Raw genomic sequence first — 12,952 nt, forward strand, 5'->3', positions numbered from 1 at the left:
GGTGTGTGGTAGGGATATAGGGCATAGGTGATCAGGGATATCGTGGTCCGCAGTGGCATCATCCATTCTTTTCTTTCTCCAGAAGTGCCATGGGTTTCTTGTGAGAAGCTGATTCACAAAAGAGAAACGACAGTTGAATGTAGGATGTTCTCTTCAACTTCCCTCTAAAGGTATTTCGCGGGTTGGTAGCATGTTTGTATACAAATATATATATACCTGAGCAAATAGAGAAAAGTAATGCGTGTGAAGGAAACAATAAGAAAAGAAATTATAGAGATGCCGGAGATGATAGAACGTCCTTCATCGAAGCGTAGCCCATTCTCTTCTTCGAGTCTTTCTTTCCTTTACTTTTTCCTTCTAGCTCAACCGAGCCTCTCCACTCCAGTTAATACGAAGCAAGCAATATGCTATACATTCCATAGAAATGAGACAGGATGTGTCCCTGGCGCAAAAGCTTGGTCGGTTGGAACAAGAGTGATTGAATGACTCTCAGCTTGAGCCATCCAAACGGATTCTTCTTCCGTCATCTTCAAGGAAGAGTAAGATTGAAATGCCGAAGCAAAAATATCGCATCCACGAGAGACGACGCGATGAGGGGCGGTTATGCAGAAATCCTATATGGGAGTGTTGTATGTTCAAGGGATCTACCCCCTACCTCCCGGGTAAGGAGATGGCGGAGATGGAATTCAATCTCCAGAGACGCATGAATTCATCATGACCGACACGCAGACATCGGCTAAAGGACTCATGAATATGGTTTAGAATCAAAAACCTGTGTGTCCAAATGAGTCCATATCAAAAATATACGTTGCATCAATCTTTGGATATACTCCTGTGAGACGGAGTATAAGGATTGCTCAAAGCAGGCGCAAACATTAGAGCCAACAAAGCGTTAGTGAACATTTCACATGTGTGTACACCGGTTTGATAGGAAACTTAGACATTCCCGCGTATCAACTTCTGCATTGCCAATGTCTTGATGTCCGTTTTGTCAGATATCAATGCCGGCCAGGCTTCCACGATGTCGTGTACAGATTACTGATTTGTAATACCCACGTGACTTCCACGTTGGCTCTAGCGTCTTCCACCTGCTTCCACCCCCAATGACGACCTCTGATTGGCTGGGTCCTACTTTTTCTGGAGGCTGTTCACCCATGACTAAGCCGACCAACAGCTGCTCCAGGACACAGTTGTTTTTCTGTTTTCTGTGCTCTCTGTTCATCTGTTGTTGGAGCTTCATTCCTTCCTTCACTTAATACTCCACAGGAAAAGTAGACCATCGTATGTGTTGTTGTGTTTGCGTTTGACGTGGTTTTCCCGGCGACATCTTTCTTCCGAGTTTCCTCATAGCTCTAGCTGAACCTCATCTCATCATCATCTTGCTCCAAACCATCCCTCTCCGTCTCCGACACCAATACCACAATCTCAACAACCACCACCTACTTCTTCTCCCTTATCGCCTAATCATTCTATCTTCTAATCTCCTTGTCGGAAACTTTCACTTTCATCCGTCTGTTTTCCCTCGTGCCATTCCAACATGTCTGCAGAACCTGATCACGCTAAGCACAAGGTCAACTTGACGTGAGTACCTGGGCTACGTCTTTGTCTTCTACTACGTCCTCTATGAGTACGATAAATGCTAATGTTCTCTTCCAGCGACCCATCTGGTGCAGAAAAACATGAGGTTAGCCTTTTCTCGAGCTGTTGCTGCTTTCTGATTGTTGGTGGCGCTAACCATCTCCCCTCCAGGAGCTTGACACATCCACAGCCATTCTAAAAAAGAAGAAAAAGCCAAACGCTTTACTGTGAGTGTCTTTAGAACAAACCACCAGAATAAGAAAGTCACGCTGATTTGTTATGGCCTGCAGTGTTACTGATGCTGTTAACGATGACAACTCCATCATTGCGCTTTCCAACAACACCATGGAAACACTCCAGCTGTTCCGTGGTGACACCGTCCTGGTCAAGGGAAAAATGCGAAGAGATACTGTTCTGATTGTCTTGGCTGATGATGACCTGGATGATGGGAGCGCTCGTGTAAACCGTGTCGTTAGGCATAACTTGCGGGTTAAACATGGCGACGTCATCACCGTCCACCCATGCCCGGATATCAAATACGTATGTTCAATCCCACCAAAACAGGTGTTCTTCCTGAACGCGAAACTAATGATACCAATATAACAGGGCCAAGCGAATCGCTGTCTTGCCCATTGCGGATACCGTGGAGGGTCTAACCCGGCTCTCTCTTTGACGTTTTCCTTGCCCCATATTTCCGCGAAGCCTACCGACCCTGGTCGACAAGGGTGACCTTTTCACTGTAAGAGCTAGTATGCGCCAGGTAGAGTTCAAGGTCGTCGAAGTGGATCCCCCAGAATACGGCATCGTGGCTCAAGATACAGTTTATCCACTGCGAAGGTGAACCCATCCAGCGTGAGGACGAGGAGGGTAACCTGAACGATGTTGGGTATGACGACATTGGAGGCTGCAGAAAACAAATGGCTCAGATCCGTGAGTTGGTTGAGCTACCTCTTCGCCACCCTCAACTCTTCAAATCTATCGGAATCAAACCACCTCGTGGTATTTTCATGTTTGGTCCCCCCGGTACTGGAAAAACCCTGATGGCTCGTGCTGTTGCCAATGAAACCGGTGCTTTCTTCTTCCTCATCAACGGTCCTGAAATCATGTCAAAAATGGCAGGTGAATCGGAATCGAACTTGCGAAAAGCATTCGAAGAAGCAGAGAAGAATTCTCCCGCCATTATCTTCATTGATGAAATTGATTCCATTGCTCCCAAGCGTGACAAGACTAACGGAGAGGTCGAGCGTCGTGTTGTTTCCCAGCTTCTCACATTAATGGATGGCATGAAGGCGCGCTCAAATGTCGTGGTCATGGCGGCCACCAACCGCCCCAATTCCGTGGATCCTGCTCTACGTCGTTTCGGTCGTTTCGATCGTGAGGTGGATATTGGTATCCCGGATCCAACTGGCCGTCTTGAGATCCTCCAGATTCATACCAAGAATATGAAGCTCGCTGAAGACGTCGATTTGGAGTCTATTGCGGCGGAAACCCATGGCTATGTCGGATCAGATATTGCATCTCTTTGCTCCGAAGCTGCTATGCAACAAATTCGTGAGAAGATGGATCTCATTGACCTGGATGAAGATACCATTGATGCAGAGGTTTTGGACTCACTAGGAGTGACCATGGAAAACTTCCGCTTCGCGCTTGGTGTCTCCAACCCCTCCGCTCTTCGCGAAGTTGCCGTCGTCGAGGTCCCCAATGTCCGCTGGGAAGATATCGGAGGTCTGCACGAGGTCAAGCGCGAACTCATCGAGAGTGTCCAATACCCTGTCGATCACCCAGAAAAGTTCCTCAAGTTTGGTCTTTCTCCCTCCAAAGGTGTTTTGTTCTATGGCCCTCCTGGAACTGGTAAGACACTTCTTGCGAAGGCTGTTGCCAACGAGTGTGCAGCCAATTTCATCTCTGTCAAGGGCCCTGAACTATTGAGTATGTGGTTCGGCGAGTCTGAAAGCAACATCCGTGACATTTTCGACAAAGCGCGTGCTGCTGCCCCCTGCGTTGTCTTCTTGGATGAGTTGGACTCTATCGCCAAGTCTCGAGGTGGATCCGTTGGTGATGCTGGTGGTGCTTCCGACCGCGTTGTCAACCAGCTTTTGACAGGTATGTTATTTATCCATTACCTGCTAATTAATCCCTTGCAACTATTTCCCACACTAACACGACGGTATAGAAATGGACGGCATGACTTCGAAGAAGAACGTCTTCGTCATCGGCGCTACTAATCGTCCCGAGCAGCTCGACAACGCTCTTTGCCGCCCTGGTCGTCTCGACACCTTAGTCTACGTTCCCCTCCCCAACGAGGAAGAACGTGTTGATATCCTGAAGGCTCAACTCCGCAAGACCCCCGTCGCCGCCGACGTCGATCTGAAATTCATCGCTAGCAAAACTCACGGCTTCTCCGGTGCCGATCTTGGCTTCGTTACCCAGCGCGCCGTCAAACTGGCCATCAAACAGTCCATCGCGCTCGACATCGAGCGAACCAAGGAGCGCGAAGCTGCCGGGGAAGATGTGAAGATGGATGAAGACCTTGATGCCGAGGACCCCGTACCGGAGCTTACCCGCGCGCACTTCGAGGAGGCGATGCAGATGGCGCGACGCTCTGTGAGCGACGTGGAGATTCGACGATATGAGGCGTTTGCGCAAAGTATGAAGAATTCTGGTGGGAGCTCTTTCTTCCGTTTCCCGTCTGCCGGGGAATCGGGTGCTACTGATGGCCAAACCGGGTTTGGCGATGCCGGCAATGACGACAGTCTATATGACTAAATTATAGGGGGTCAAATTTGTTGAGAGCAGTTGGTTTCTGCTTCCTTTTGTTATCTGTTAGCTAGATTTGATTTGCCTCCTCTCAACTCCCCTGTCTTCCCTCTTGTTAAGCTACGCTACTCCTGTGTATAGCCGACTCCCCCTTTCGAGGCCTTGCTTGTCTTTTGCAGCTAATAAAACATCTTAGCTTAGGACAATTTTTTTTCTTTTTCTTTTTTATGTCTTTAAAATTGTCCCTGGTTTTTTTGTTTTTGTTTTTTGTTTTTTGTTTTTTTTTTTTTTTTTTTACATTTGAAAGATAAAGAATTGCATGATGGATGGGTCGGATGAAGTGAATGAATCAATCAGTTGTTAGTCTTGTTCTATCTTCCCTCTCGCTCTCTCGAATTTCCCTTCTATTTTTTTCCCCCTCCCCCTGTAATCTTTCAATTAATCATTTCAAACCTATACTTGAGGCAGTAGAGATATAAAGATGGCGGGCGACAGTACGCTGTACAGCAATCCTAAGCACTAAAACTTGCAAGAATTACTTTTTGAAATAAACTAGCAGATAACGGGAGATTTTGCCCTCGAGTGATTCTCCATTTCAGGCTTAGGGAACAGTGAGAGTTGTACAGTTAAGAAGATAAATTTAATTCGTTCGAGTGTGAGTTTGTCGGGGCGGAATGCAGGGAGCAGCGCGCCCGGCAATTTATTAGTAACCAGCAACCTTCGCTTAGACGCTTAGAGAACCATCCATATCCGTGGAGCTCAATGAATATCTGGTATGATACTGAGGAACAGTACCTGTACAAAGTATCCCTCGCTCTTAGAAAGTAACTCAACACCACCCCTTACCTATCCTTAGACGATATGAGGAAGATCATCTTATATGAATCGGCCTGCGCGTTGTTGCTGTGCAGGTAGGTAGGTAGGTGTGCGTGTGTGCTCTGAAAATGATGAGATATCTGGAAGCCGAGCCGGGGAAGGGAAACATGTGCGGTTTGAGGGAGAAGTATTCGAAGACCCTTGCATGTTGTATATATACTGCGTAACTCATAAATAGCTCTCGGGCATAAACATGAATATCTAAGTTATTTTTTTGGTAGCGTTCCTCAGATAAGATCTATTTTAAAGAAATGGGGGTGGGGAGCGGAGGGATGAAAGAGAATATAGGGGGATGGATATAGCAGAATTCGCAGTGCCACATAAAATAAAGGCTGCCAAATTTATATACATACAGTAGAGGAGGACGGGGGGACCTGGCGAATGCATGGACGGTATAAATATAATTTGAAAATTAAATTAAAGGGGAATATATAGAGATGGTGAAAAGAAACCTTCAATAAAAGAGTGATTCAAACAGGAGGCATGGATCAAATGCAATGGGTAAGACAAAAGGTGCATAATCGACAGATTCTCAACTCCAAAAAAAGACATATTTTTCCACTCTCTTGTTAAGGGAAAATTGTTTTCTTTCTCTACGAGATTGATGAATGAGTATGATGATGATAATGATGAGCGTAAATGAGATGGCAACAGAAAGAAAAGAAAAAAAGAGGAAAGAGGGTCGCGGTCGCGATAACAAGGAAACATCATAATATACAGGAATGTAGTGAAGAACTAAAAGAACTGACCAATGGAGCGTTACCAGGGTAGTTAAGGGTAAGGAGGCCGGAGTAATTCTGGATGAGGAATATTTAGGAAGAGTAGAGAAGATGACGACGAGGAGGAACGAAGGCGGAAAAGTGGTGAGTGCGAGGCTCAAGCATAAAAAACATTCGTATCAAACAACACTAATTGTCCCTCCCCTGGGTCTTATCCATCTTATCCCTCACCCTTTCTTCGTCTTCTTCGCCGCTTTTCCACCTCCATTCTCTTGCAACTTGTTCTTGGCCGCAGCCTTGAGTTTAGTAGTGGTCTTGCCATCTGCGCTGCTGGATGTTGTTTTTAAAGAAGGCACCGACGACGAGGAAGAAGAAAACGGCATCTTTTTCGACGACGCCGTGCTGCTGCCATTGGCATTGGCGACGCCATTTGTTGTAGATATAGGTGCTGATTTGTTTCTGTGGTTCGCCCCCTGTGGTTGTTGGTCTTTGCTCAGCTCAGTTTCGCCTGTTGCGATGAATATTGAAGAAGCAGACTCGTCGCCACCACCTCAGTCTACATACAAACACTCCTTCCAGGGCTTCGTGTCAGCATTTTAACACCCTCAGCAACAATGCCTTGCGGGATGCGAATATTCGGTAACTCATCCATAATCCCATTCCCAGCAAAGTTCCCCTCGATTTGACCACCACCATGTAGCATCATCATCCGCATTCGCATCAGCATCCGCATCCGCATCAGCGTCATCTTCACTCCCCCCATCCCCTTTCCCATCTTCATTATCTCCATTCTCCTGATCCACATCAGCACCATCACCCCTCTCCCCAATCCTTGCCCTCTTCAGCCTCGCGCCCATCATGATCTGTTTCCTCTTCTTCCGTTTCCGCTCTCTCGCCACCGCTAACGACGAAGCCGTTACATCTTCACTACTCGTCGCGAGAGCAACGACGGTATCGACGACTTCTTCGAAGCGGCTGCAGTGTCCTGCGCGGAGGAGTTCAAGTGCGAACCCGCGCACCTGTTCAGTCCAGCCGCAGCGTTGGAGGGAGCTGAGGAGGGAGGCATGGAGATCTTCGAGGACGGTGGTTGCCGAGGAGGTGGAAGAGAGGTAGGTGAGGAGGACAGCGGTAGGGTCGTCGGCGTCTGTGGATGAGGTGGGTGGCTGATTGGATGTTGACGGTGCGGCTGTTGTTGTTGAGAGGGCTGTGATAGGCATTATGTGTGTCGTATGTGAATGGGTCGAGGGCTCGTTTGTGTAATTTGGATTTGGAGGGCGAGCGGTGCCACGGGGTGGTAGTTTGTAAGGAGTGCGCCGTTAAACGAAGAAAAAAGCAACGAGCTCCAAATGGGCAATCTGGAGGTAAGAGGTGAACACCCCTAATCCAACTTGTACGGAAATATCATAAATACGGAAGACCAGCGCCCGTCTATTTTGGTTTTAGATTATCGGACGAGTTTGCGGCGGGGTAAAAAAGCACAGCGTCCTTGAGAGCAAAAATGACACCTGCGTTAGAATGTGAAGTACGGTACAATCTAGGAAGCAATGAAGGGAAAAATAAGACAGAGTATTTTACCAACCAAATACTGTAAATAGCTAACTAGCCTGCGTCGCCCCACACATATATAACCTGGGAAAAGCAAAAAGGGTTGGCGGGTATGGATGTCTGGACCTTGACGGTTAGGCTTTGAGTTATGGTGCCTTGGTATCTCTCTTTGCCAGCTTGTTCAAGGGGAAACTTGTCAAGTAAATGAAGTCATGGCTCGAGGAAATAGCAATGAAGCAGGAGCAAAATACAACAGAGAGGAGCAGACATATCATATCATGGCATCGCACGGGAATTGAATGAAGGCATGCACCGGGCGGAGGGCAGGAGGAGATTGAGAGGGCGGAGATCAAATATTGATATTCCGGACGTCATTTCTTGGCGCCAGGACTGGCTTAACTAACCAGCAGAGGGGCTTAGTCATGCATGCGCAGCCAGGGATCAGACCACGAAAAAACAACGCAACCAACTATATAATTGGGCAGGGAGGTCGCTGGGGAGAAATACTCGATGTATGGATAGATGTTCCTGGAGGAGCGAACACATTTCAATGCGATTTCCATAGTACGCAGGGACGATATCCGATTTACAACTAACATGGGGGTTGAGGATTCTGTGTCTTTATGAAACATGGTCACGATTCATTGGCCAATTCTTCCTTATTTAATCGACAGAACAAATGGAAATAGTGAGGCGCAGACGAACTTAGAGCGTCTTGTGAAAACCACCTCGGGAACATCTTTCTGGGGCTACCGGCGTTCAAGTAGAAATATTTCCAGCGAAAGTTCTGTAATGTTCCAAAGAAAAAAAAAGAGTGGAATGGATCAAAATCGAGAAAGATCTTTTGGACAGGCTCTGTTTCAACTTTCACGAAAGTGGAGTCGACCTTGTCCTGAAGACGAAAAAAAAAAAAAAATATCTGTGTCTAGTTCTAATTTATACCCGCTCCCGTTGCTTTTTGTGTAGTCGACGGAAAATTGACAAGGGAGCAAGCAGTTCAGCATTCTGGTATGTATAGTAAGAATGCGGGGACTTTTGGGCTTATATTATTCCTGTTATTACCCGGCTAAATAAGTATATATAGCCTCATTTAGAGCCCTGGGTAGCGCATCCGCAGGAGAGCAAGGCCCAGGGTCCCCAGGGCAGTGGAGGGGCAGTGGTTCCTGCTGCTGGAATCCAAGGAAATGTAGGACGCAAGGCCGATGAAACGGTACCTGAAGGAAAACCAGTTCTACAGATCACGGACTGGCCAATCGGGTACAGCGGAGGCGCTCCATTTGAGAAATCTGCATTCTCGAAGATATTTCTCTGACAGACGTGCACTTGGAGGATTGTGATGCCGAGCAATAGTCATGTGACCATCAACCGGGATTAAGCTTTGCCAAGGAACAGCAATCAGGTGATAGGCCCACTATGCCTCATTAGGAAGCTTTCCCAGGGGGTCTGGATCTATTTTAAGCTTAGTGCAACCGAAGGTTCCTGGTCCGGACCATATCACGTGCATATTTTATCTCCCGAGGTCATCCATCCATGGATTGTACCACGTGATAATGGCACCTTGGCCGCACGTTCGTTCCCAATCCGTCACTCCTCCTCCTCAGCGCATCCAACCTGCGGCTCTCGAAATATCAACGGCGAAGTGGTGCTATACAACAACGAATTCCAACAACATCACTTGCTTCCTGCACTTGTTGTTCTATCTTTGTCTGCCCTCTCGATTGTATCCCCCATTACCCCCTCAGTGAATAGATTGTTCCTCTCGCTGCATTCCTCCTCCCCTGTCGATGTTTCCCCATTTATACCCGCCACTTTCGAATGCTATCCGATTCACCTCGTTAACTCAGCATTCTCCCTCCACTTTCTCCCTTCAGCCCTGATGGCATATTCGTTGATCCACACATAGACATACATTGTCCGACCCATTTATAACCAGCTTATGCTTTGAACCTCTCTATCTCTCTTTCATCCTCGTCGAATTTCCCCGCATCAGCATCCGTCTTTGTTTCCGTCGGCCCATATCAACAAAGCTCTCACCAAGAACGCCAAAACTTCCAAATCAAGGCCGCTGTCTCTTCCCATCGTCTTTGTCTCGAGCTTGTCGAACCTTGTCGCTTTGTTCGTTGCAAGCGTTACAGGTCCTTCGACCATCCTGTGTGTTTCGAGAGAGTCATCCACAGGGATTATTTGATATCCTTCCCTTCGCTCGTCCTAAAGGGTGGCGGGCTTACTTGGTCCCCCAACACTCTTCTCAGCCATCGTCGCTTCCAAACCTCCATTGCCATCCTCCTACCAGTCGATATTGTATTTAATTTTTCTCCAAGATGGCGTTCCAAACCCCGTATCATGCGGATTCGGATGCCGATGATGAATACGAACGAAGCGTGGTCACCTCGCCGCATATAGAAGACTCAGAAATATCTCCCACCGATTCAGAGCTTCCATCCGCAGAACATACGCCAACCACCTTTGGTAATACACTTGATGATAGGAGTTCACCCAGAACAATCATTACGGAATGGACTGCGGAGGAATGTGCAGATTTTGCGGCGGGGTTAGGCCTGAGCCAATACTGTGATGCGTTTCTAGGTATGTATACCAACATTTAGCCATAGGAAAATAGAGCAATATCGAACCTGCCTTACTAATATAATAATACCTTGCGTGTTTTCTTGCCTTGCAGAAAATGAAATTGTTGGGGAAGCGCTTATCGCTCTAAAACACGAGGAGTTGAAGGAAATGGGTATTTCGAGCGTTGGTCATCGGTTGACTATTCTTAAGAGCGTATACGAAACCAAAGTCAAGCAAGGAATACTCTTGGATGCAGACCATTATGTCCCTCTCTGTAGGTTACCATGCGCCAGATGCCTCTACCTAGTAAAGGTGCAGAGACAAAGTTTCTAACACAGGATTGTTTACAGCTGCCGAGCAGAGTAATGGAGCTGAAGCTGCGACTCAAGACGATATTTCTCGCATAATTCAATCGATTAGATTGCGAGATGAAAGGATCATAGCTGCAGAAGGGGAACTCAGGAAACTGGCGGATGACTATCGCAAACTTCGTGAAGAGTTATTGCCGGTAGTAAAAATCGCGAAAGACAGGTCACAGCCTGTGCCTTATCAATCAAATTAGACATACTCTGGTACCTCCATCAACTCAGAATACCACATCCATGATCCACCCACAGCAACATCAATTATCACACAACAAGCTGAGAAACCTGGAAATAGCCTTACTAGGTCATTTTCTAAGAAATTATTTGCAGGGGGATGGACTCCCAAAAACAATTCTCCTACTCACGTCCCTCAATTTATACCTGAGGGAAGACCAGTCAATGATAACTCATTAGATCCGTCAGCTGCAGCCATGGCGGCGTCATCACATCTAACTGCTTCTATGAGTGGCGGTCAGCCCTCTCCAAAAGGAATGCCCTCTCCTACCTCCCCAGGAAGCTTCTACCCGCAGCAAACATTAGCCTCTCGATCATACGCCAGGGAGACATCAAATAGCTCAAACCGCGGAATCCACGACCACTCTGACGAACTTCAATCCCATCAACGGCCTGACCGATCCATTGCCGCCACCCCTTCTACTCAATCGAGTCGTCAAGAACCACCAAGCTCTGCCACTGGGAACCAGCTCGCCTCACGAACTCCAGGAGAATCACCTGCCCCTAGCGTGGAAATATTCAAATCTTTCCGAGTATCTATGGACGATCCCTGTCACAGGGTCCTCCCGGCTGCCCTTAAAAAGTACAATATCAACGAAGATTGGAGACTTTACGCATTATACATTGTCTTTGGTGATCAGGAGCGATGTCTCGGTCTCGATGAGCGACCTTTAATTCTTTTCAAGCAACTGGAGAAAGAAGGACGGAAGCCCATGTTCATGCTTCGGAAGCAAGCGCAGTTAGTAGATGGTCAGATGGTCAGTGGATATCAAGGTCCACCAGGTACCGCTGGTGCCGGAGGCATTGGCATCATGCCTGGCAGTGCAGGTTTCGATGGTGGAACTGGTGGCCTAGCTAGTGCAGGCCTTGGACGATCCATCCAGACCAATTCGATACAGCTGCCTGGTGGTGTTCTATAACTTTCGAAATGCGGACGGTTTAGGATTTCGCATATAATCTTTTATTCCCCTCTCTTTGGTAACAATCGTCTGCAAGTTGGCGACTGTCCTTATTAATTTTCCTTATGTCAGATGGCCACGTTGTTTTGATATTTTTGACATGTCCATATTCATCTTTTTTTGTTTCTCTTCCTATCTTCTTCCCTCCTTCCATAGCTTTTCTTCTTATTTTTGTTTTCCTTTCCTTTTCGCCTCTCATTTCCTGCAGGCGTTTTATGATCTGATCACTCTTGCAAAAAAAGATAACACACCAATAACACGCGGCCTTTCTTTCTTTCCTTTCCTTCTGTTGTGCTAGTTCCCATTTTCTTTTACTTTCCTTCATCGATGTCATGATTATCTTTCATTGCTTGGTGTTTTAGCTTTTATTTTTGCCTGTCTTGTCCAATTGAACACGACTCTATTTCTTCCCCTCCACGACTTCTTCTTGGACATTTTCTTCTCGAATCCTTTTATGGTTTCCACTTTTACGTTCCCTTGCAGACCAAGCTGATGCCATCCGGTGACGATCATAAAAACGGGCGTTTATGGAACTATTTTACATCCCTCTCTTTAAGATGTATTACTTTCCTTTCAATGAGGAACTCAAGCATACCTAATGTTTGACAGCTCCCTTTATTTTTGCCTTCACAAACCCTTTGACCTTCACTAAATCTCTTTCTTTTTTTCCCGCCACCGCCTTCAACTATAAGCTAGCATTCACTTTGCATCTACCAAAGTTTATCTTGTTCATCTCTCCACCCCCATTCCCCTAGAAGTTGGGTTTGAATTTTTTGGTGCAGAATGAGGATTCGGATCGATTGATTTGTCACTACGTGTATTATGAAATGAAACTACCTACTTACCAACTAATACATATATTTAGTCACCCATGTTTTCCCTTCATGAAAGATTTCAACGGTTATATTGGCTATCAAGACATGACCATTTCAAATGCCTTACGATGCTCGGGGGTTCTTGTTCTGGATTCTGAATGCTTTGAACTGGCTGGACCACCCTTTTCGCAGTAGATGCCTGTCTGCCAGCGCATCTTAGCAATCGGCCTGCCTTCAGCTCGTCAGCTCAGCTTGTTCTTTCCGCCTAAGCTAACTTCAATTTCTCAACAGCTAATATCAAGCTGTGATACTATTTTTAGCCTGCATGAGCGCCTCGCCTCTGCGGTGTGAGGGCGTTTGAGTTTGGGATTCAATCATGGTTCATCCTAATAGGAAAAAAGGATTTCTTTCTTCAATTCTTCTTGATATAGATAACAACCTTGGGACGTTTAAGTAAAATAACTGACATGAGCGTTCAGGGGCAACGTCTCCAACGGCAGGTCGGTGATCAATGAATCTCATCTGAAACTTCCGTG

The 12,952-nt window shown here is 46.7% G+C and overlaps 2 protein-coding genes across 2 annotated transcripts; both read left to right on the forward strand.

Annotated features, from left to right (window-relative positions):
- Positions 1-1,537: 1,537 nt before the first annotated feature.
- Positions 1,538-4,344, forward strand: HCAG_02452 (cell division cycle protein 48; the record flags this gene model as incomplete). The annotated part of the gene is made up of 7 exons (XM_001542231.1): positions 1,538-1,581; positions 1,657-1,684; positions 1,750-1,805; positions 1,869-2,118; positions 2,185-2,303; positions 2,351-3,681; positions 3,752-4,344. 7 exons carry the CDS (start codon positions 1,538-1,540, stop codon positions 4,342-4,344), a joined length of 2,421 nt encoding a protein of 806 aa, XP_001542281.1.
- Positions 4,345-9,796: 5,452 nt separating this feature from the next.
- HCAG_02453 (conserved hypothetical protein) lies at positions 9,797-11,562 on the forward strand (the record flags this gene model as incomplete). Its single annotated transcript, XM_001542232.1, has 4 exons — positions 9,797-10,061; positions 10,156-10,317; positions 10,394-10,534; positions 10,823-11,562. 4 exons carry the CDS (start codon positions 9,797-9,799, stop codon positions 11,560-11,562), a joined length of 1,308 nt encoding a protein of 435 aa, XP_001542282.1.
- Between the last annotated feature and the right edge of the window lie 1,390 nt (positions 11,563-12,952).

This window comes from Histoplasma capsulatum, genomic scaffold (assembly GCF_000149585.1).
Source record: "Histoplasma capsulatum NAm1 scaffold_2 genomic scaffold, whole genome shotgun sequence".
NCBI lineage: Eukaryota > Fungi > Ascomycota > Eurotiomycetes > Onygenales > Ajellomycetaceae > Histoplasma > Histoplasma mississippiense.